General features: G+C 39.9%; 1 protein-coding gene across 3 annotated transcripts in view; it reads right to left on the bottom strand.

The window, feature by feature from the left end:
- LOC124721086 (C2 domain-containing protein 5) overlaps positions 1 to 25,834 on the bottom strand; it is a 230,532-nt gene that overhangs the window by 132,827 nt on the left and 71,871 nt on the right. For all 3 annotated transcript variants that reach the window (XM_047245898.1, XM_047245897.1, XM_047245899.1), the window contains 2 exons: positions 23,938 to 24,137; positions 12,415 to 12,601 (listed from right to left, as the gene is read on the bottom strand). In XM_047245898.1, the coding sequence (XP_047101854.1) occupies positions 12,415 to 12,601; positions 23,938 to 24,137 (387 nt within the window). The remainder of the gene's footprint in view (positions 1 to 12,414; positions 12,602 to 23,937; positions 24,138 to 25,834) is intronic.

Below are 25,834 nucleotides of genomic sequence, written 5' to 3'. Positions count from 1 at the left end.
AAGGCTGGATGAATGGAGGAGGAACGAGTTTGTGGATAGAGAAAATTTGATCTAGGCAATCTAGAGACCCACTAAAGAAGCCTGCCCTGTTTGTATGGGCTCAGTTTCGTTCTCTCAGAACAGAAGACATTAAAAATAGACTGAATGAATTGAAGACTTAGTTATCTGTAATTCCAGTACGGCTAACTACTTTACTTCAAAAATTAGATGTATGTATTACCAGACCATTTAAGGGACTTATCAAAGACAAGTGGAACAGATGGATGCAATTTTACAGATTTTGAAACTATATACACCATCAGGAAGCAGTACGAGCCCTAGCATTTCTCAAGTTTGTGAATGGGTCAAAGGTTCACAAAACAGCAATTAAATCATTTAAGAAGTGTGGAAACAGTACTGCACTGGATGTTACAGAGGATAACTTATTGTATGAGGATTCAGATTCTGACATGGTAGCTTCAATATTCCTTCCTTCAGCTCTGAGGATGAATTATGCAGAGTTGAGGACAAAAATTAAAAGGTGAGCACTTTTTCCTATTTATATTCCCCAGATATTTGATGCACATGCACCTATATGATATAATGGTTTTGCAGTAGATGTATTAAGTGAGAAATTTTTTCCCTAAAAAAAAGTCTTAAAAAGTGGGGTGTGTTTTTTATGCTGGTGTGTCTTATACGGCAGCAAATATGATGATTAGCTGCTTCTGACTCCCAGATCTCAGATATACTCCCCACAGAAGTCAAACAAGCTACAGACAAGATCAAAAAGGAACTGCACCACATAGCTATGACCTCTCAGTCGATATATTATAGCTCATGGATGAAAAATTTTTACAGAATTAAGTTATAATATTTTCAATGTGTTTGCACAGTGGAACATTAGCAAGAGATTGGAAAAAAAGGCAATATAGTCCTAAAACATATGGAAGGCAGTACTAAAGATATAAGGAACTATCACCACATCAGGCTTCTGTACATATAGTACAAAGTTTTCACAAAAAATCTGACTACCACAATGAACACTACACTTGACCTGGCTCAGTCCAGTGAGCAAGCTGGGTTTCGCACAAGATTTAGTACAACTGAGCATATCCTCTCTCTACAAGAAACAATTAGTAAAAGATATTAGTACTTTCTACCTTTTTGCCTTGCATTTATAGTTTGACAAGGCTCATGTTCCATGTGATTTGTCACCCAGCTGTGACTGAGGCTCTAATGGAACAAGGAGTAGAACATGGCTATATTACACTCTTATATAACATATAATCAACCTCCACAGCATCTGTGTGTGTTGCTGAAGGAACTAACGAATTTCCCATTGAAAAATATGAAAAAGGAGGTGACTATCTCCAAAACTTTTTTCAGCAGTCCTAGAAAACCAACGTCTAAATGAAACTGGAAAACAAAGGGAATCCACGCTCTGGGAAAAAGGTTAAATAAACCTGAGATTTTTTGACAAAACTGTTCTATTTGCAAATGGTATAGAAGAACATCACATATTAGTTATCAAACTTGCCTTACTCTGCTCCAAAGTTGATCTAAAAATGAACTATGACAAAAATCAAGATCACAATGAATGAATGAATGAATGAACACTGGAGGGAAACATATGTGTTGGAAGTACACAACTGCAAAGGGTAATAGAAAATGACTATCTGCGTCAACTTACAGATATCAAAGGAGACATAAAACCAAAATATTTTGACATATTAAATTGGGCTGTCAAATTTACAGATGATACTCTTGCATGAGCTGAAGAAAATAATTTTTGACCAGTGTATACTACCAGTAATAACTTAGAGCTTTGAGACATTGACACTAAATAAATTCATTGATAGAAAACTCATTGTAGCTCAGAGAGGAATGGAAAGATCACTGTTGAGCTACAGAAAGAAAGCAGCAGATATGATGTACAACAGTGGTCAGTGACACAACAGAAAAAGTAAATATCTTGAAATGGCAGTAGGTTGGTAATGTCACTCAAAGAATGAATGGCAGACAGTCAAAATAAATACTAGATTGGAGCCCAATTTACCAAAAAAGATCGAAGGGAAGCCAACTGGACAGGTGGCACAGAAACTTGTAAAAGGCAGCTGGATTCCATTGGCAATGGGATGCTCAAGAACTTGCTGGGATTCTATGTCACACTCTGACTCAAAGAGTCCACATCACCAAAAGATTGAACTGCCTGATGATGATGATCATGATCATGATCATGATGATGATCGTGATAATGATCATAAAAATCAAAACCACCATTAAATCTTGGTCCAACACAACTCATTAGAATAAAAATAAAATACAACAGAACTGCCTCCACTAAATTTTAACTTCTGTTTTCTTTCCTTGCCAGTTCTGGGAAGAACCTCCTGATTTCTTATTTTATCAGTCCATTTAATTTTTAGTATCCTTATGTGACACCACAGCTCAAAAGCTTTGACTGTCTACTTTTTCAGTTTTCCCACAGTCCATGATTTACTTCATAAATTCTGTACTCCAGATGTATATTTTCAGATATTTCTTTCTCAAGTACTATGTTTGATACTAGTAGAGTTCTTTTGGGACACCGAGTGATGTGGCGCAGTGGTTAGCACACTGGACTCGCATTCGGGAGGACGACGGTTCAATCCCGCATCTGGCCATCCTGATGTAGGTTTTCCGTGATTTCCCTAAATCACTCCAGGCAAATGCCGGGATGGTACCGTTGAAAGGGCACGGCCGACTTCCTTCCCCATCCTTCCCTAATCTGATAAGACCAATGACCTCCCTGTTTGGTCTCTTTCCCAAGACAACCCAACTCAATTCTTTTGGGACGCTTTCTTTACTTGTGTTACTCCACTTTTTATACCTTCTTTCCTTTGACCGACACGCATAATTTTCTTTCCAAAGCAGCCATAGTCCTTAACTTTGTCTACTAAGTGATCCTCAATTTTGTTGTTAAATTTGTCAGTAATCCCATATCTGCTACTCCTAAATACTTTATTTGCTTTATTCTCAGAATATAACCTGTGCATAGCAGACTCTTCATTCAATTGGAGCTGCAATGCCTTCTCATTTACAAACAGGATAGCAATGCTATCAGTAAATATTATCATTGATATCATTTTTGCCCTGAATTTTAAGTCCACTACTGAGCCTTTGTTTTATTTCCTTCATTGCTTCCCTGATATAAAGGTTGAATAGCAGAGGATAAAGTCTGCTTATTAGCTTTATGCAGATTTTAATGCAACCACTTCTCTCTTGGTCTCCCATTCTTATTTTTAGCCTCTTAGTTCTTGCACATATTGTATATTACCTGCTGCATCACCATCAGCTGTGGTACACAGCAGTAGCAGCAGGGAGGGAGTGCCACATAACAGGCAGTCTCAGCATGGTGCAACAAATAGTACTGTCAGTTACCTCCTAGATGGCACTCATATCAACTGTTTTAGGTTTCTGCACAAGATATAAAACAGGCCATTCATCTGCCAATAGTTACCACTGCCACCAGAGAGTGCACTGAAACTGAAAGCTATCTGCAACATCCACCAAATAGTTCACATGATGACATTCATACACCGAGCGCACAATTTGAGCAACGGCATGCCAACACTTGAGCAGTTATTGCCCAGTTCCTCGCCAGTTCTTATCAGTTTCTGGCAGTTCTCATCAGTTCCACATCAGTTATCACCCAGATAAATCAGTTCTTCAGTTTTACAAGTTACCTACAGTGCTGAACGGTTTTAGTCGTTGTACAGTTTACGCCAAGTGTCGAACATAAGTACAAATGATAGTCAAAATATTTATCTGTTGAGACATTGGACTTAAATATTCTAAACAGCAGCCCATCTGAACTTTAATTAGATTATATTCTAAACAGCAGTCCATCTGAACTTTAATTAGATTAGCTAGCAATCATCCACTGTGTTATGTTAGCTTTGGTGCAGAGCTCTACATCAGTGCCACACCTTCCCTGGAAGTCAAAGCCAAGAATATTTTGATGTATTTTATTTCCATAAATGATTATCATCATTTCTCATGGTTGCCTAGTGATTTTGTTTTAGATATATTGCCTGTGAAGAGTTTGTAGTTCGTGTGCAAGCAAGCCACTTCCATTTAGCTATGGATATCTGTGGCAGGGGGTTCGCATCCTGCTACCTTTGTTTTCGCTACCTACCGTTGGTGAACACAACATCACTTTTCTTTCCCTTTTGTATACTTATTTTGCTGAATATTCCAAACATTTTGCACCACTTTGTATTATTGGATGCTTTTAGTAGGCCAACAAATATAATGTGTGCGTCTTAATTTTTGATACCTCTTGCTTCCATTATCAAGTGTAACACTAGCACTGCCTCTCTGGTGCTTTTTTCTTTCCTAAATCCAAGCTGATCATCATTTAACTGATTCTCAATTTTCTTTCCCATTATTCTGTATATTATTCTGGTCAGCAACTTGAATGCAAGAGTTATCAAGATGACTGTGTGACTGTTCTCACATTTACCTGCCTTAGCTATCTTTGGGATTGTATAGATGATACGCTTCTGAAAATCTGATGGTTTGTCTCCAGTCTCATAGATTCTGTAAACTAACTTGAAAAATTCTTTAGTTGATACTTTCCCAATGATTTTAGTAAGGCTGAAGGAATATCATTTACTTGTCAAACTCTTATATTAGATCTCCTGCATTCTCTAAATCAATACTTATTTATTTTCTGACAAGTTAGCAAACAGTTTCTCCCTTGTAGAGGTCTTCAATGCACCTTTTCCAACCATCTGTTCTCTCATCTGTTCTCTCTTCTGCAATTAATGATGGAATTTGTTCTGCACTGTTAATGCTGATAGCTTTGTTTTCAAATTCTCTGAAAATTATTTTGACTTTCTTATATGCTGATCCTACCCTTCTGATAACCATTTCCTTCTAAATTTCTACATACTTTCCCTCTCCTACTGCAGGTGGCATGCATGTACCTTCTTCTAACTTAGCCAACTTTAGGTGGACCTAAAGTTTAAAGTGTATTCCAAATCATGGTGGAACTAGGCATTTTTCACGTACATAAAACATTACCAGAGGTGAAAGAAGTAATGAGTTGCAGAAAAAAAATCAGAATATCAACTGGGGATTGAGTCTCTGGTTTTACAGTTAAACACTCACCAACTCACACACTTTGCGACATTGTAATAATTGATGATTTAATTATACCTCCTGCTCAACACGGGTGTGAGTAATCTGAATGTGAACTTCACAAAGTTAACCTGATGAAATCCCATTGCATCCAAATATTATAATAATTTTACATAAAGCAATAATACTCTAGTGACCTTATGTGGTCCTCATGCTGGGAACCTAATTATGTAGCAGTTTCGGACATGTGTAAAGAACAGATACCATCTTCATATAGTTAAGGCTAACCAACCATTTACCTTCTTCTTCTGTGCTGGATGCACACACATTGTCCGAACTCTTACGGGACTCGGTAAGATTGTCTGCCGCGAGTAATGAGTGTAATGGGCAGGGGCACTACGAATGTAGTGTGTGGACATTAAGTTGGGAATGTGAGTCTCATGGGGAAAGTGCAAGGGATAAATCCCTGCAGTCGCACTATCCTCTGTGCCCTCGGTGGCTCAGATGGATAGAGCATCTGCCATGTAAGCAGGATAATCCGGGTTCGAGTCCCAGTTGGGGCACACATTTTCAACTGTCCCCGTTGATATATATCAATGCCTGTCGACAGCTTAGGGTCTTGATTTAATTATCATTTCATTTATGTTCATTGTTGTCTTCCTACTGTCACCAGCACACACGTCCTGGCAGTTAGGGTTGAATTTTTCCAATGCAAGAAGCAGACCGATCAGTCTTATCATGCCTGGACCACAACCCTCCATGGCCTTAGTCACAAGTGCCATTTGGTCACAGCCAACACAAAAAAATCATATGCGGGCATCATGGTCTTCGATATTATAATCCACTCTGCCCCGGATAAGGAAGTCCAACAACAGGCCCTCCAATTAGAGAACCGCTCCTTCAATGAGGTTTTGTCAATCGCCCAGTCGTATGATGTGTCACATGCTGCTAGTCAGAAGCTGGAAGCCTGATATAATGTCATGGGAGTACAGGATGGCTCGGCTGTCTCTGCTGTATCCGGGTAGGACAACCTAGCAGTGGTGCAAGACGGCCAATCCAACGGCTTCCACACATCTTATAAACAGTGTTTCTGCCATCATTCCCTGTTTGTTGCAGTCATCATTCCCTGTTGCTGTCTTGTGTGTCTCATTACTCCTAACATGACAGATCAGAGTGACCCTAGCATTGGGCTGTCTGTCATAAGTGTCAGAAAAAAGGCCACACCGCGGTAATCTGCCACTCAACTGCATAGAATGCAGCATGAGTGACCATGGATATGGAAGGTCATCGTCAGGGCCAGTTCCCGATCAGGATTCCAACAAGCTTTTTATTGGCGTTTTGGTTCTATCACGACAGATACAACTGCATGTAAACACCAACATGGCAGTTTCCTTGCTTAATGCCCAAACATATGCAGACATCAGCTCTCCACTGCTATTGCTGGTAAACAGGTGCCCTGGGGTATGGTAAACAGAATATGTCCTTTCTTGGGCAATTCATGGTTGAAGTTGCCTATAAATCAATGACTTGGTCTATTATCTCTACTATTGTCCATGACGCTACTTCAGCAAACCTTTTTGGGTTTGATACCTTTCAGGCTTTTGGCTTTTCAGTCACAGACTCCATACAGTTGGTATCCATCAAAGTGCCCAATCAATCATTGGAATCTCTGTGCTCACAATTTCCACATATCTTTGTGGAAGGCCTAGGGTGTGTGATAGACTTTCAAGCCCAACTAACCTTGAAGCACTTGGCTCATTGTAGATATTTTCATGTTAGGCAGATTCCTATAGCCTATGTTCCCAAGTCAAGGAGGAGCTGGACCGACTTGCCTCTCTCAGGGCTGTGGTTTCCATTTCCTCTAATGAATGGGCCACATCCCTCTGTTAAATTGCAACTCTGCGGCAGTTTTAAGGTCACTGTGAATTCACAATTTGTGGTGGACACGTACCCACCACCACATCTGTATGAAGTGCTCACATGGCCGGGCCAATTCTTCTCCAAACTTGATCTTTCCGAAGCATATCACTGGTTCCCCTTGGATGAGGATCCAAGTGTATCACAGTTCTTAATACACCTGTTGGCCTATATCAATACCAACGGTTGATGTTTGGTGTGACAAGTGCCCCCACAATTTTTCAACACCATCTGGAACAGGTCACGTCTACTATTCCACACTGTTCCAACTATCTGGATGACACTGTTATTACCGGACATACTACAAGCAACCACCTGTAAAATCTCTGGTCCTGTTTTATAAATCTCGGGCCATGAGTCTGCATTAAAATCGGCTGAAGTCCAATTTTTTCCAACCATCTCTTGAGTACCTGGCCCACAGCATCTCGTGGCAGGGTATCCGAACCATGGAGAGTCTTGTCAGGGCCATTACGCACATGCCATGCCCCTCGTCGCTGCAGGAACTGCAGGTTTCTGTGGACAAAATTGCCTATTACCACCAGTTGATGCCTGGGACATCTACCATTGCATGCCCTCTCTACCTCCTTCTCTGCAAGGGTGCTTCCTTTGTCTGGTCTCCAGCGTGCCACCAAGTTTTCACCATGCTGAAGAAACGTCTCAGGTCGGCACCATGTCTAACTACATTTCATCCCCACAAACCGTTGGTTTCGGCTACAGATGCCTTTCAGTATGGCATGGGGGCAGTCCTCACTCATCACAATGCAGACGGTGCAGAGCAGCCACAAGGAAAGAAGAAAGATTGGGTTCAATGTCCCGTCAACATTGAGGTCGTTAGAGATAGAGCACAAACTCAGATTGCATCAAGGATGGAGAAGAAAATTGGCCATGTCCTTTCAAAGGAACAACCCTGGCATTTGCCTGGAGTGATTTAGGGAAATCATAGAAAACCTAAATCTGGATGGCCAGACACAGGTTTGAACCATCATCCTTCCGAATGAGAGTCCAGTGTTCTAACCACTGTGCCACCTCACTCGGTTGGAGCAGTCACTCATGCTGCATCCAAAACTTTCAGTCCAGCACAGGTCCACTACCATCAAGTTGAGGGGGAGACTCTCACCATTGTGTATGTGGTCAATGCCAACTAATTACAAACTACAAGCCATTAATTTCATTATTTAGTCCGTCAGCCTGGGTCCCTGATAAGGTGGCCCACAGGTTGCAGCAGCAGACCTTGTTCCTTTCCAAATATGACTATGACATTCATTTTCGCCCCACTGGGTGCAATACCACCGCAAATACCTTATCTGGGCTGCCCGTTGGCCCAGACACCAAGTTTGATCAAGTGGAGCTCATATGTTTTCATTTGGATATCTCCTCCCGCCAAGTGATAGACGGGTTTCCGATCACTAGTGTCCAAGTTACCAAGGCATCTGACCCTACCCTAATGCAGGTAGTCCACCTTGTCCAGCAGCATTGGTCTTCTTGACCTCCAGGCCGTGCTTCCGATCTGCTCCGTAATTACTTTGTCTTGCACCACCGTCTCTTGGTCATTGAAGGGGTCATCCTCCTCCTCTCCATGGATGACGCAGCTCCCAGGTTGGTAATTCCTGGGAGTTTATAATAGGAGGTCTTACAGCAGTTACATGAGGGTCACTGAGATGTTTCCCCCACCAATCATGGCTTGCAGACATGAGTCCTGGCCTGGCACTGACCAAGAGTTGGAACATTTGATTACTGTGTATCCCCAGTGTGCTAATCAACATGAGACTCCCAAGGCCTCATTCTCCCCATAGCCTCCAGTAACCAAGCCTTGGGAATGCATCCATGTGGATTTTGCACGTCCATTTCTGAATGTGCTTTGGCTGTTTGTCACTGATACATTTTTGCATTTTCTATACATGGTCCGGTGCTCCTCAGCCACTACCAAAGTCACCATTCAGGCTTTCAAAAAAATTTTTTTGCTGTTCAAGATCTCATAGTTACTCTCATTGTAGACGTTAGAACAATCAGAGACTACAACTTGTGGATGCATGCATAGCATCTGTTCCATGCATTCTACCAGCCAGCCGACAACTTACAGTAAATGTAATGCCATCCTGGGTCCAGGAGCATGGGACAGAGGCTGGTCGATGAAATGTAATGATACTATACCAACAGCCATTATATTGGTATTGTTTTACTAGGCAACCAGTTTTGACGTTCCTATCACGTCATCTTCAGGCGTATCACATGTATGACACCAAGCACCATTTGTGCATGTATAAGACAAGGCACCAATACTCGTATCTGGTTCCACAGATATCTGAACTTCATGAGCACATGTGCTCTTCACACATGTGCCAGCTCATGAGATTTGGATATCTACAAAACCACTGAGCAAGGTGGTGCAGTGGTTAGCATACTGGTCTTGCATTCGGGAAGACAACAGTTCAAACCCACATCCGGTCATCCTGAGTCAGGTTTCCTGTGATTTCCCTAAATCACTTCAGGCAAATGCTGGGATTGTTCCTTTGAAAGGGCATGGCCAATTTCCTTCCCCCCTCCGATGGGACCAATGACCTCACTGTTTGGTCCCCTGCCCCAAATTGACCAACCAAGTAACAGAACCAGATACGACTATTAGTGCCTTGTCCTACAAATGCACAAGTGGAACTGGGTGTCACTCATGCAACAGGCCTGAAGATGACGTGATTGGGATGTTGAAACTGATTGCCTACTAATACAATATCAACATAATGGCTGTTGGTACAGTATTATTACATGATAACTTACAGAGTTGTTCCTGGCCAGGCTCCCCCTCAGTTACTTGTTGACATTCTGACAAGGATTATTGGACTAGTAGTGTAGCCACTCTACGGCAAACAAGTTATTTCTTAATTTAATAAAGTGTTGTGTCCATCATTGTTTGTGTGTTCTTTTACAAAAAAGTCAATTAATGAGCCTTAAGACAATCGGCCACAAAATAATGATTTAGTGCTAAAAATGAAGAACTTGAGCAAGTACCTCATGTAAAATTTCTGGGTCTCCACTTCAATGAGAAGTTAACATGGAAGAGCACATCAATAGTATAAGTAGTAAATTAAATTCAGGTTGCTATGCACTATGTAAGTTAGCCAAATTGTCAGTATCAAAGTCCTCTAAATGCTTTACTTAGTATGCTTTGAATCCATAGTGTTACATGGAATAATACTAAGGGGAAGCTCTGTAAATAAGAAGAAGGTACTCATCAATACAGAAAAGAAACTGTTGGAAACTGAGAACAATCCAACAGAGGACAATGACAAAAGTGTAACATATATAGGGATGTACTTATTCAATAGCCTTCCAAAACCATTAATGTGTTGAAGCACACGGCCAGAGAAATGCTGGAGAAGAATCTATTTAATTCCTTACATGAAATTATTGATTATTAAAAGGAACATCCTAAAATATGACACATGTCAAAGATAGAAAACAGCAGTATCATTCAATTTTAATAAACATTGTGTGTGTGTGTGTGTGTAAATTTAAAGATAAGTCACATACTGTAAAATATCGTAACATATTATGCTGTAATCTCTCTATAAATAAACTAAACTGAAGAGTACACAATTTAATTGTCATTGTATAACCAAATGTCAAGGTCTGTAAGTAATGATACAACATGTATCAACTGAAATGGCTGAATAAATAAATACATAAATAAATAATGCCCACAAAAGGCAATGTTTTGGGACAGTAATCTGATGGTCCTGGTTTATATCTTAATAGGTGTCACAACATTCTTTGGCCCTTCAGCACTGTGTATGTGAAAACTGAACTGCAAATATTTTTGGATGGAACAAAGGCAGCAAAAGACAGATTTGTACAACAACCACGATCATAAAGACTAAGACACTAAAGTGGTAAAGTTAAGTGACTGTAGGAAGATACAAGATGACATAAACAAAATTTCTAGCTGCTGTCATGAATGGCAGCTAGCACTAAATATAAGTTAATGTGGATGAGTAGGAAAAACAAACCCATAATGTTCACATACAGCAGTAGTAATCTCCTGCTTGACACAGTCACATCATTTAAATTTAGTACCTTGCATAACGTTGCAAGGTGATATGAAATGGTACGAAAGACGAATGTTTGACTTCAGTTTATTGGGATAATTCTAGTAAAGTGTGGTTCTTCTGAAAAGGAGACCGCATATAGGATGCTTGTGCAACCTACTCTTGAGTACTGCTTGAGTGTTTGTGATATGTACCAGGTCGGATTAAAGGAAGACAGCGAGCTGTTGTTACAGGTAGGTTTGAACAATACACAAGTGTTACAAAGATGCTTCGGGAACTCAAATGGGAATCCCTGGAGGGAAGGCACCATTCTTTCTGAGGAATACTACTGAGAAAATTTAGAGAACCGGCATTTGAAACTGACTGCAGAATAATTCTGCTGACTCCAACATTAATTGCACATGAGGACCATGAAGATATGATATGAGAAATTACAGCTTATATGGACGCATACAGACAGTCATTTTTCCCTCATTCTATTTGCGAGTAGAACAGGAAAGGAAATGACTAGTAGTGGTACAGGGTATCCTCCACCATGCACCATACAGTGGATTGCAGAGTACTGATGTAGATGTAGATGTAGATGTAGATGTAGATGTAGTAAGGACAACTGGCCAACCTCTAACACTAACACGGCCAAATCCATAAATTAACATGCTGACCCTGTGAACATATGGGATAAAGGCCAGGTAAAAGAATAAGAAGAAGGGCATGCATGTTATTTCACTGTAATATTGTAGTCTGTACTTCAAAATATTGCACACATGCAACAACACAGCATCTGCAAGGAAGATTTTTACCACCAAACATGAAAAATAATATATACATCACAGGTAAAAGTATGCAAAACATTTTGTCTCTTTCTTTGCAAACAACTTTTAAATCATGGATCCAAAAATATCTTTTAGGCTCTTCCTTCTCAATCATTTTTATACACACTCCTTGGTCATTTATTTTAATTTTTCATCTAACTAAAACGTCTCTGTCTTTCTTCCACGTTCTACAGGGAATCACCTGATGAGCTTTCTGCTGAAAGTGACTGTTCCATTTAGAAACAATTTATATGGCAAGCATTTTTCACATGTCCCATATGTTCCCTCTTCCCTAACTCCATTTGCATTCATTCCTACCTCTACTTTGATGCTGAGAATCAGAATTACAGGCAAAAATAGGGCATAATTCCTTCACAATTCATGAAAATTTTGCTACTTGCTGCTATTTTCCAGTGTGGAAAGTCACTTAAAAAGGTTCCATTACACTTTCAATTTTATACTGCTTTAGATTCTCATAAAAGTTGGAAATCTACAAATAACACAATTATTACACATTATAAAATGTTATAGTAACCACTTACCACCAGTCACATTTGTGCCAGATGGGACACCTTCAGACACAGCAGTATTTTTGATGGGAGGCGGTGAAGGTAGTAACAGAGGGTTTAAATCCAAATATACTTTTCCAATTGCATCATTAGCAGAGTAAGTGTCATGATCCATTAACCGAATCTGGAGAGGTTCATCCTGCAACTCTGAATCATCCACCTATAAAAAAGAAGTGTCAGGAAACTAATGAATATGAAGTGTCACTTCCATTAACTGGAACTGGAGAGGTTCATTCTGCAACTCTGAGTCATCCAACTACATAAAACAAAAGTATGTCATGGAATTAATGAACGAACAACAATTACAATTTTTTGCTTCTTTCCATTTGTTTCTCCTTTGCTTTCATTCTGTTTACTCAAACAGATCCACCAAGTCCCCCCCCCCCCTCCCCTCACCCCGTTTCCAACAGTACACAGTGAACCTACCTGGTGGTGGGCTGCTCTTAAACAGACAATGGATTTTTTTGTCTGTATACATGACATAAAAACTGAAGTTCTCATGTAAAATATTATGACAGACAGACCTAAAAATATCATTTGTAATGCTTTCTCTCGTAAACTGAATCAAATTTAATACAATTCTGGACCTCATGAGAAGGAAAGGTGACTTCTTGCCCCAAACTTGGCACAATACATTAACAAAAGCCACACCCATTTCTACATTATTTGAACAAATACCAAATGGCCGCAGGCAATTATTGAAAAGTCATTCCATGGGAGGGTGAGCAATGGTGCGGTATACAGGCGCATGGAATATGGAATATATTCTGTACAGCTGTTATACCACAAGGTGTTCTGCCTGACGTGAAGCGGCAATTCACTAGCCTTGCTGCAAGTGCAGGAATGTGGCTCCTCCTTAATCTCTCTGTGGCCAGCCTGATTCCTTCGCGGTGGCCTATGTCCCATCTCTCTTGGTAGAATACTCACCATGCATCCATAATCAACATGGGAGTACATAACAACACTATAAAACTAGAGCAGCCACACTCAGTCTGCAACCCATGTCCCAAGGGTTGTGCAGTTTAAGATATTAATCCTGTGCAAGACTCCTCATCTCCACATAACTACTGCAACCTACATCTATCTGAATCTGCTTAATACACACAAGTCTTGGTCTCCCTCAACAATTTTCTACCCATCGCACTTCCCTCCATTACCAAACCAACAGTACCTTAATGCCTCACAATCCTTTCAACTTATCCCTTCTTTTAGTCAAGTTGTATAATAAATTAATTTTCTCCTCAATTCTATTCTGTATCACCTCATTAGTTATCCAATCTTCTCATATAATATTCAGAATTTTTCTGTAGCCCCAAATTTCATCCAAAAGTCTTCCTAACATTTAAGTTTACATTAAATGTTGACAAATTTATCTTTTCCAAAAATGCTTTTCTTACTACTGCCAGTCTGAATTTTATACCATTTCTACTTCAGCCATCATCAATTATTTTACTTTCTGTGTATTGTTTCTTAATCCAATTCCCTTACCATCATCTCTCACCTAATTAAACTACACACCTCACTTTAAATTTGTTGGTGTTCCTCTGATCATCTCTTTTCAAGAACTAAATATTTCATTTAGTTGATCTTCCAAGTCCTTTGTTGACTGACAGAATTACGTCACTGGCAAACCTCAAGGTTTTTATTTCTTCTCCTTGAACTTCAATTTCTTTTCAAAATTTCTCTTTAGTGCTTGCTCAACATAAAGATAGAATAGAATGTGCTACATAGTCTACAACCCTGTCTCACTTCCTGTTCAACTGCTGCCTCCCTCTCATGCTCTTTGATTCTCATAACTGAAGTTTGGTTTCTGTACAAGTTGTAGACAACATTTTGTTCTCAGTATTTTAAGCCTGATTAGTTCAGGGTTTAAGATAGTGTATTCCAGTCAACATTCTTAAGTCTTTTCTAAGTCAACAAATGCTATACATGCTGGTTTGCCTTTCTTCAGTCTGCCTTATAAGTCGTAGGTTCAGTAATGCTTCAAGTGTCCCTACACTTCCTCAGAACCCAAATTGATCTTACCTTAGGTCAGCTCCTACTTGTTGTTCCATTCTTCAGTAGATAATTTGTGTCAGTGTAATTACAGTCAAGTGTCGCTACTTCATGTTTCATTAAAACAGTGCTTTATAATCAGCATGTAAACTCCAACATCCCATCTACGTGCAGGTGTCTAATTACCATATGTATTTCATACCTGGGATCAGGTGATAGGATGATGATATGGGCTTATAAGAATGTAACCAGAGGATGAATGGTAAGAAGCAACACTGTCTTAAAGTGACAACCATGACATACCAACAAAGAACGGTGGCTGAAAGCAACAGTTGCTACACATTATGACCACAATCTTTCATCATTGATAGGGTTGTGTTTTGTGGTGCAATTGAGTGACAGATAACGATAATTGAAGGATAAATTGTCACAATCACACCCTAACTTGAATGAACAGTGTTAGTGAATATTATGTAGCCATGGGAATCATGGCTTATGTAAAAGAAAATGTACAAGTACACAGTGAACAGGGCATCCAGAAAAGGGATGGTGTGAGATTTACATTAGAATAAGTGATGGGCAGTCTGTAAGCTCAACACAATACACAGAAACACAGAGAGCAGGAGCAAAATGAGAAGTACAGGAGGATAGAAAGCTTTGAAGGCCTAACAGAAACAGCATGAAATACAAAAGTGGGACATAGAAATGCTGAAAAATGGATTAGAACTGAAGATGGAAAAATTTGCCAGAGCATGTAAAGAGTAAGTCAAATACATCTCACAAAATGGAATTTGCTGGAATAACAACAACAAAGATTCCAGAAGAGTGCAAATGCCTTGTCAACTCAGAGTGTCATCAAGTGACATCTGGAAGGAAAAATCAAAGAACAACATAATTCTGTCTCAAGTGGATGCTGAATCAGACAATTTCAGGTGTCAATTTGTTGAAAACACTACAGAAAGGAAGTGCAAGGATCCCGCAGATACTTCAACGAGACAAATGATAGATGCAGAGCAAGGAATTCACATCATACAGTGGAAATTACATATAAGAATTCTCTACGTCACAGTTATGGCAGAACTGCATCTATCAAATGGGCTTTTAGAGCTGTGTAAATATGTGTTAGAAGAAATATGAGTTAGAAGAAATGTCATGCAGCAATGACAAACACGAAAAGGCAAGTGCAGATGGAAAGTTACCTTAATGTACAACAGTTCCAGCATTTAAATCCATGCAATAGCCTGCATCAAGTAGCTTCTGTGAAACATGTTCATAGTGCCCGCAAGAATTTACAGACTGACACAGTTGTGTGGGTCACCACAACTGCAGAAGATTGTGATGACCAGTAAAAAATCCAAGATATTTTCTTACAGCTGTTCTGGCTGTAAACCACACAACCAATCTGTTCCAAGATGTCGATGGAAGTAGTAAAGACACAAAATATAAGAAACAAAAGAAGAAGTAAGATAAATAGAAGAAAAGGAAAAACATAAAAGAAGAAAGGTAAAAGGAAGATGAAGTAAGGTACAGAAGAAGTGAAAGCAGAAACAGGAGGAAGATACATCTACATCTACATGATTACTCTGCAATTCACATTTAAGTGCTTGGCAGAGGGTTCATCAAACCACAATCATTCTATCTCCCTACCATTCCACTCCCGAACAACGCGCGGGAAAAACGAACACCTAAACTTTTCTGTTTGAGCTCTGATACCTCTTACTTTATTTTGATGATCATTCCTACCTATGTAGGTTGGGCTCAACAAACTATTTTCGCATTCGGAAGAGAAAGCTGGCGACTGAAATTTCGTAAATAGATCTCGCAGCGACGAAAAACGTCTTTGCTTTAATGACTTCCATCCCAACTCGCATATCATATCTGCCACACTCTCTCCCCTATTACGTGATAATACAAAACGAGCTGCCCTTTTATGCATCCTTTCAATGTCCTCTGTCAATCCCACCTGGTAAGGTTCCCACACCGCGCTGCAATATTCTAACAGAGGACGAACGAATGTAATGTAAGCTGTCTCTTTAGTGGACTTGTTGCATCTTCTAAGTGTCCTGCCAATGATACGCAACCTTTGGCTCGCCTTCCCCACAATATTATCTATGTGGTCTTTCCAACTGAAGTTGTTTGTAATTTTTACACCCAGGTAATTAGTTGAATTGACAGCCTTGAGAATTGTACTATTTATTGAGTAATCGAATTCCAACGGATTTCTTTTGGAACTCATGAGGATCACCTCACACTTTTCGTTATTTAGTGTCAACTGCCATCTGCCACACCATACAGCAATCTTTTCTAAATCGCTTTGCAACTGATACCAGTCTTCGGATGACCTTACTAGATGGTAAATTACAGCATCATCTGCGAACAACCTAAGAGAACTGCTCAGACTGTCACCCAGGTCATTTATATAGATCAGGAACAGCAGAGGTCCCAGGACGCTTCACTGGGGAACACCTGATATCACTTCAGTTTTACTCAATGATTTGCCATCTATTACTACGAACTGCGACCTTCCTGACAGGAAATCACGAATCCAGTCGCACAACTGAGGCAATACCCCATAGGCCCGCAGCTTGATTAGAAGTAGCTTGTGAGAAACGGTGTCAAAAGCTTTCTGGAAATCTAGAAATACGGAATCAACTTGAGATCCCCTGTCGATAGTGGCCATTACTTCGTGCAAATAAAGAGCTAGCTGCGTTGCACAAGAACGATGTTTTCTGAAACCATGCTGATTACGTATCAATAGATCGTTCCCTTCGAGGTGATTCATAATGTTTGAATACAGCATATGCTCCAAAACCCTACTGCAAACCGACGTCAATGATATAGGTCTGTAGTTCGATGGATTACTCCTACTACCCTTCTTAAACACTGGTGCGACCTGCACAATTTTCCAATCTGTAGGTACAGATCTATCGGTGAGCGAGCGGTTGTATATGATTGCTAAGTAGGGAGCTATTGTATACAATCTGGACCTGAAGACTTGCCCGTATCAAGTGATTTGAGTTGCTTCGCAACCCCTAAGGCAACTACTTCTAAGAAACTCATGCTAGCAGCTGTTCGTGTTTCAAATTCTGGAATATTCCATTCATCTTCCCTGGTGAAGGAATTTCGGAAAACTGCGTTCAATAACTCCGCTTTAGCGGCACAGTCGTCGGTAACAGTACCATCAGCACTGCGCAGCGAAGGTATTGACTGCATCTTGCCGCTTGTGTACTTTACATATGACCAGAATTTCTTCGGATTTTCTACCAAACTTCGAGACAATGTTTCGTTGTGGAACCTATTAAAGGCATCTTGCATTGAAGTCCGTGCCAAATTTCGCATGTCTGTAAATTTTAGCCAATCTTCAGGATTTCGCGTTGTTCTGAACTTCGCATGCTTTTTCCATTGCCTCTGCAACAGCATTCGGACCTGTTTTGTGTACCATGGGGGATCAGTTCCATCACTTACCAATTTATGAGGTATGAATCTCTCAATTGCTGTTGCTACTATATCTTTGAATTTGAGCCACATCTCATCTACATTTGCATAGTCAGTTCAGAAGGAATGGAGATCATCTCTTAGGAAGGCTTCTAGTGACACTTTATCCGCTTTTTTAAATAAAATTATTTTGCATTTGTTTCTGGAGGATTTGGAAGAAACGGTGTTGAGCCTAGCTACAATGACCTTGTGATCACTAATCCCTGTATCAGTCATGATGCCCTCTATTAGCTCTGGATTGTTTGTGGCTAAGAGGTCAAGTGTGTTTTCGCAACCATTTACAATTCGCGTGGGTTCATGGACTAACTGCTTGAAATAATTTTCGGAGAAAGCATTTAAGACAATCTCGGAAGATGTTTTCTGCCTACCACTGGTTTTGAACAAGTATTTTTGCCAACATATCGAGGGAAGGTTGAAGTCCCCACCAACTATAACCGTATGAGTGGGGTATTTACTTGTTTCAAGGCTCAAATTTTCTCTGAACTGTTCAGCAACTATATCATCGGAGTCTGGGGGTCGGTAGAAGGAGCCAATTATTAACTTAGTTCGGTTGTTAAGTATAACCTCCACCCATACCAATTTGCACGGAGTATCTACTTCGACTTCACTACAAGATAAACCACTACTGACAGACACAAACACTCCACCACCAATTCTGCCTAATCTATCTTTCCTGAACACCGTCTGAGACTTCATAAAAATTTCTGCAGAACTTATTTCAGGCTTTAGCCAGCTTTCTGTACCTATAAAGATTTCAGCTTCTGTGCTTTCTATTAGCGCTTGAAGCTCAGGGACTTTCCCAGCACAACTACAACAATTTACAACTACAATTCCGACTGTTCCTTGATCCAAGCACGTCCTGTATTTGCCATGCACCCTTTGAGATTGCAGCCCACCCCGTACTTTCCTGAGGCCTTCTAACCTAAAAAACCGCCCAGTCCATGTCATACAGCCTCCGCTACCCATGTAGCCGCCAGTTGAGTGTAGTGAACTCCTGACCTATTCAGCGGAACCCGAAACCCCACCACCCTATGGCGCAAGTCAAGGAATCTGCAGCCAACACGGTCGCAAAACCGTCTGAGCCTCTGATTCAGACCCTCCACCCGGCTCTGCACCAAAGGTCCGCAGTCGGTTCTGTCAACTATGCTGCAGATGGTGAGCTCTGCCTTCATCTCGTAAGCAAGACTGGCAGCCTTCACCAAATCAGATAGCCGCTGGAATCCAGAGAGAATTTCCTCAGATCCAAAGCGACACACATCATTAGTGCCGACATGTGCCACCACCTGCAGCTGGCTGCACCCTGTGCTCTTCATGGCATCCAGAAGGACCCTTTCCACAGCAGGAATGACTCCACCCGGAATGCACACGGAGTGCACACTGGATTTCTTACCCTCCTTAGAAGCCATATCCCTAAGGGACCCCATTACGCGCCTAACATTGGAGCTCCCAACTACCAACAAGCCCACCCTCTTCGATTGCCCGGACCTTGAAGGCTGAGAATCATCCTCTGAATCAGGGCAGGCAGCTGCATCTGGCTCAGCCAGAGACAGCACCTGAAACCTGTTTGTCAGACACACCAGGGAGGCTTTATGATCAGCCTCCGGGGACATCTTCCACTGCCTGCCACGCCTTGGAACGACCTCCCAATCAACCACAGGCGAGGGCTCAGCCCCACTGCGGGCAGCAACCGGAGCAACCACGGTGGCAGACCGATCTGGGGACAGACGGGACGAGGTTGACATTCCCATGATAACAGATGGAATCAGAGTGCAAATAGGAGATCAGAAATGAAGATAGAATAAGAAGGTTAAGATGGTCTAATGAACAAATTGAGTGGAGAGCCAACTGTGGTCCAGCCAATAAGCTCAAGAGACACTCAAGAACCGCTATGTGAATGAAGAATCTGTCCTCCACACCAGACGTTCTTTCAGCTTGCTGAAAAGATGGATATCACAAAGCCCAAGATCTGGACATCTCAAACAGCATCACCCATGTCTGTGTCAATTTCCCTACAGCTTAAGGTGATGTTGCATTTGGTCTCCATACAGACAGAATTTTAAGGTGAATCTGGCTGCAAATTAGACATTTTGCCCACAAGAGTCATACCTGGACCATATACTTCGAATTCACAGTAATTTTCCAGTTGCCACATCATTTCACTCCCACACTGTGGTGCATCTGCTATCTGTACCACAGCAGAACTGTCTCTGCAGGAAATCCAGAACATGTACTTTCTTCCAACAATGTGCCACTCTTCTTGCACAGCAGTCTTAATGTGGGACAACATGTGTCACTTACTTTCTGAAGTTCCTATATATCTTTACTCCCTAAATTATTTATTCAACCACAGACTTTCTGCTGCCACATTCAAAAACAATGTGTTTGAGAAGCTACAAGGGTTGGACAAAAATATGAAAACACCATGAGAAATATATGCTCCACATAAATGCAGATGTTAGCCAAGTCTGCAGGTTGCACTGTTGTATTTGACCATGAATGGCACCTATGCAATGTCCTTAATACGTTGTGAGTGTCAGCTGTGGTCACAGCACTGTTCTGTGTAGTTCTGAGTGCATGATGTCAGAACTAAATGACTTTGAACAAAGTATTTGGTGTTTGAAGAGACACTATATTGAAAATTTACACTGCATACACAGAAATATGTTGTGATTTTGGTGTTTCCATATTTTTGTCCACCCCTCTGTATAGGCACACAGCATGTGGAGACTGTCCAGAAGTACTATAACTGAGAGATGGTATAATGGCAATGGATATTGCTGGATTTTTCAGTGGTATCGAAGACCTAATGATGATGTCACTGAGAAATCCATTTAGAGAGACTATTCTTTAGGGATTAGTTAGTGATGCTGACTGTGAATATCAGTTTTTGTGTCATGTCAGTTTGCATGTACTGTTGCAGAATTCTTTCTATGGAGCAGTGTATGCACATTAGAGGTACACTTGACATCACAAAAAATGGTTGGTGTTGATATTTAAGCTACCTGTCACATTTCACTAACACAAATCACATTACTGGATGTATAGTACTACTCATAAAAGTAAGAATATTTGTAACTGTGAATGTGATGGAATGTGTTACATACACTTGAGATACAGCATCCTCTAAATACACACTTGGAAACCTGCACAGTCTATCTGCCAGAAACAGAGACCTGGAAATGGCACTTCATGTGATGAGGTGGAGTTCAAGGTGCAATGGTAGTGAGAAACAGCTAGATGTTGGAGCAACCAGTGAAATGTCTTAGCAACATGGTGGCTAAGACAAACAACTGCATGTCACTTTAGATGTTTGGAGTGCTGAAAATGACACAGCATCTGCTTTCTTCAAAAATTAATTTATCACCCACAGGCATTCAACATCAATGATTACCTACATTCTGAAAGGGAGTGAGTCTTTATGATTGGCGATCAACAGAGTGCTGAAAAGGACACAGCACCTGCTTTCTTCAAGAATTAATATATCATCCACATGCATTCAACTTCAATGATTACCTGCATCCTGAAAGGAAAAGTGTCTATGTAATGGGCAATAAACGCTTCATTTTCAGCCACCTCCTCCCAGACAGCCACCACTATGTTCCACAGGTCATCTCAGGTTCTTGGCACATGGTCAGGACATTTATGTTGTATCATCTAATTTGTCTCTAGTCATATGTTTTTGATGGGGTTACAGCTGGTGCAGAAGCATGCCATCTGGGTACAGAAATCTCATTCCTGTCACCAAACTATGTCTGGTCATTGCTCAATAATGTGTAGGAGACTGGTCCTACTGGAAACAGGTCACACTCTCAGGGTGCAATTATAGCACTGACAGGATCATGACATCACTCTGGACAGCATCAAGATTATCATTTACCACAGAAAGCATTTCACGTCCACAGTAAGATATCCAGCCTCACACTGCTGAAGACACAATAACTGCCATAAAATGACTCACAGGTGTATTTAGGACTGGAATAAACTTCTTTTGTGTTCATTGCAGAGCCAAGTTTACTTTGTAGTCTGGTTTTCCAGGACTGGCATTTAGCCATATCTACTGTCCCAAAAAATCAGTTAAGTATTTCAGCTGCCTATAAACTTACTCACCACTACATTATACAGTGTCGTAACACACTAAAGTCTGGTTCCCACATGCATACTGGATTCTCAAGTTCCCAATTATGTTGCATCCATTGCCAGGCAGTGTACTCAGGGATGTCATACCATGCCCCAGGTTCTCAATACCAACAAATTCCTTTCCTCCACGATAACAATAACCTGATCAAGGGTGGTTTGTCGTCAATGGGCCATGGCATAAGTACATAGTGTGGTGTCACCGCCAGACACCACACTTGCTAGGTGGTAGCTTAAATCGGCCGCGGTCCATTTAGTACATGTCGGACCCGCGTGTCGCCACTGTGTAATCGCAGACCTAGCGCCACCACCAAGGCAGGTCTCGTGATACGAGAGAGGACTCGCCCCAGTTGTACGAGAACCTAGCTACCGCCCAGTTGTACGAGAACCTAGCTACCGACCAGATGTACGAAGCCTTTCTCTCTCATTAGCCGAGAGACAGAATAGCCATCAGCTAAGTTAATGGCTACGAACTAGCAAGGCGCCATTAGCCATACAGTGATTGTACTTAAAGTCTTCTGTGTATCGTCAAGATCGATGTACCACAAGGAATGAGTAAAGTTAAGTATTAAACCTGCTCCGTACTTTTCTTCCTAACATTAATTACGTATCCTGTTCCAGTACTTCACGCCCGTCTGCGTTAGTCTAGCTTGCCTTTTCAGCCATCTCAACTTCACGGTGTCGGCCCAGCTACCGACACAACACATAGTGTCTAAACTCAAGATGTGGAGGTGCAGATATTTGCTCTTGCTACTGCGCAAAAGCTAGTGCAAAAGTTATTTTCTGTTATGCGTTACTGTGCTCCACGCATCGATCTGCTATAGGTGACTGCTTGCCTTTTCCTTATTTTATGTATTGCTCCATCCAGAAATTTGCATTATTGTTAGACTAAAATTTCATTCTGAACTTCTTTAAAACCATCCAACTTCACTTTTCAGCATATTTTTACACATTAATCTGAAAAAATCTTCCACATGATTTCAACTGTCTTTCTGTAGAATGAATAATTCCATCCTTAGCAATATTTCTGTAAATAATTTTATTTCATTCCAACAGTATTCTTCTATTTATTTTTGACGAAACATGACAATTCTCAAAGTGAAAATATATTTTAATTCAAGTTGATATGAGTATACCATTCAGCAGACATCACATATTTCTAGGCACAGAATCCTAGTTGTAAGTAGCAGCAGAGAAAAAGACATGGTAAATCAGAAAAGTAATTTAAAAACCATACTAATGATGTGCGGAATGTAAGTCTATTGTACAAAAAAATTAAAATTGTAGGCCACATCAAGATTTGAACATAGATCCCTATCTTTCATTAGTAGCACTGTACTTAACAACCAAGCATATGTAACAGATTGACTCCAAGTTTCAATCCAACACCACATATCATTAAGAGTTAATCCAGGACATAGTTTATACAAGGACATTTTCCCTACAGTTCTGCAATGAGTACAACACTCCACTTAGAGTGTTGTAAAATATTAGCTGGTGACAATCAGATTTCACTGTGCTAGTGAACTTCAGTCTGTTGCAAATGAGTTATGAGGAACATCATTTTTTTATGCCAGCCTCTAATTCAATCATGTACATACTCCATACATAACCTCAGATATGAAAAATAGTACTCTTTCCCAAAATATTCCCTTCAAAAGCCAAGTCAGGGTGGAAAGGCACATAGTGGCTGGCAATAAATAAATAAATAATTCTGGAAAACGTACGGACATCATCAACATCACTACCACCACACCACCACTTATTAACAAGCAAGAACCACTATTCTTGTTGGTGTTTTATTTTTCATTTAGACATTAAGTGTGACAGTATAATATACAAAGGAAATTTTCCCCATTACAGCTAAATTACCTCATATTTATACCAATCAGAATTCCATTGAGGATTAAGAGATTTCCGGTAAACATCAGTTTTATATGTAGTATTGCCAAGCTTTATTTCAACATAGGCATCTGTTGTATCACTTGAACGGTCCATGACAGGCAAGTTTCGGCCTGCAAGAATTTTCACTTTCACCTTTCCTGGCATTTTTCGATGTACTATCCCAAACCCTAAAATGAGAGAGAAAGAGAAAGAGAGGCAGTATGAATATTTTATAAATTATTTTTTATTCCATATTTCTTGTACTAAGACTTCCAATCCTTTTATCAGTTGAATATAGTTACAAACAAAATCAAACTACTGTGTAGCATGACTGGGTCCTTGAAATGATATTGTTCTCAGTAATTATCAAAGTAAGCACAATTTCAAGTAGACTTAAGGTAGTTACCTCCAGCCAAATAATATTAAATCATCCATTCACAATTGTCATAAAAGTCATCAAAAATGAATGCCGTCTGTATATAACTCTAAAAATTTATTTTTATACAATTTTAAACATATAACTAACCACCAGTATTACAGTTTCACAATTTGTGTTATAACAAGAACTATTACAATTTTCATTATTATGAGAAAAAAATGTTATGGATGTGTAGTTAGGTTTATTTGTACCAGGTCATAACAATTATTACCAATGGCTTTCAAATTTCTGCTGGTACAAAGACTTATATGAAAAACAACATTCCTCAACTCTTCTAATTTAATGGTACTTTGTTGAACTCTATATATAATCAGGTATCAGATTCACTAATTGAATTTTCTAGATGGTACATCTACATTTTTTTACAGGTCCTATTTTTTATGTGTCTCAGGCATTTCTAGTTGATAAGAACACAATCCGATCAGGTGGTCTGAATTTACTGCTTCCAAATGCTAATAGCTGGTAACAAGCTTTATGAATACACATACCAGCAACATACTTACATTTTTTCCCTGGAAACTCATCTTAATAATTAGTTGGAGTGCTAGCACATTTTGATAAATAAAAATTAAGGTATTCCATATTCTTTTCATTCTATGACTTTTAGAGACTTTCCCAATGGTTTCTTCTACCACCAGGTGTCTCCTAAAAGTCATCAGACACATTTTCTCTAGTGTTTTGGTAGCTATCTGCAATTTCACTTTTGCATTGTGTAGATGGATTCACAACAAATAATACTGATTATGGTATGTTTCATGCAACACTCAGTTCCAATGGAAGACATTGGTTTGTTTCTTGTTAAAAACAAAATTTTCTTTTTTAAGTGGAATATTGTGTGCCCATTTGAAAGAGTCGTTCCAAATTAGTCTACAGTGATATTTAGTTTCATTATATATATTAATGTGGTTAAAAAAAAAACAGGTCTCTGGCAGCAGTAACAGAGTAATGCTGCTGTATGCAGCAGCAGACAGACAGCACATCCCAAGCCAGCACACAAGATGGAGCAAGTCAGAAAAGAAGTGCATGCCAAACAAATGTTTACTGATATGTTAGAGGACATGTTATTTAACTAAATATCTTACTGCTACTTCATACAGTTATTAACACTATGACTGTATGTCAAATGTCTTTTTCTGCTGCTTCTCTTCACTAAGTAGTATTTCTTCTACATTGATTTCGTTGTAAATAATAAGTGAAGTGTAAGAGCCAAAATTTAATAGTAAATCACAGAAAATTCAATGTGCATACAAAACAGGACAAACACATTACAAAAATCAACTAAGTCTAATTATGAACCACAATAAATTTTACAGGAGCATATAATATATAATTGATAGTATTAAAACTAACATTATCAGATGATTTACACTTGTGTAACTAAATCTTCACAAAAATGTATCCAGAAGAAGCAGAAATAACAAAATGAAAGTGAATTTAATGTGGGTA

The sequence above is a fragment of the Schistocerca piceifrons genome, chromosome X, assembly GCF_021461385.2.
Source record: "Schistocerca piceifrons isolate TAMUIC-IGC-003096 chromosome X, iqSchPice1.1, whole genome shotgun sequence".
In the NCBI taxonomy this organism is placed as follows: domain Eukaryota; kingdom Metazoa; phylum Arthropoda; class Insecta; order Orthoptera; family Acrididae; genus Schistocerca; species Schistocerca piceifrons.
The sequence above is the reverse complement of the archived record's forward strand: the minus strand, read 5'-3'. Positions and strand labels throughout refer to the sequence as shown.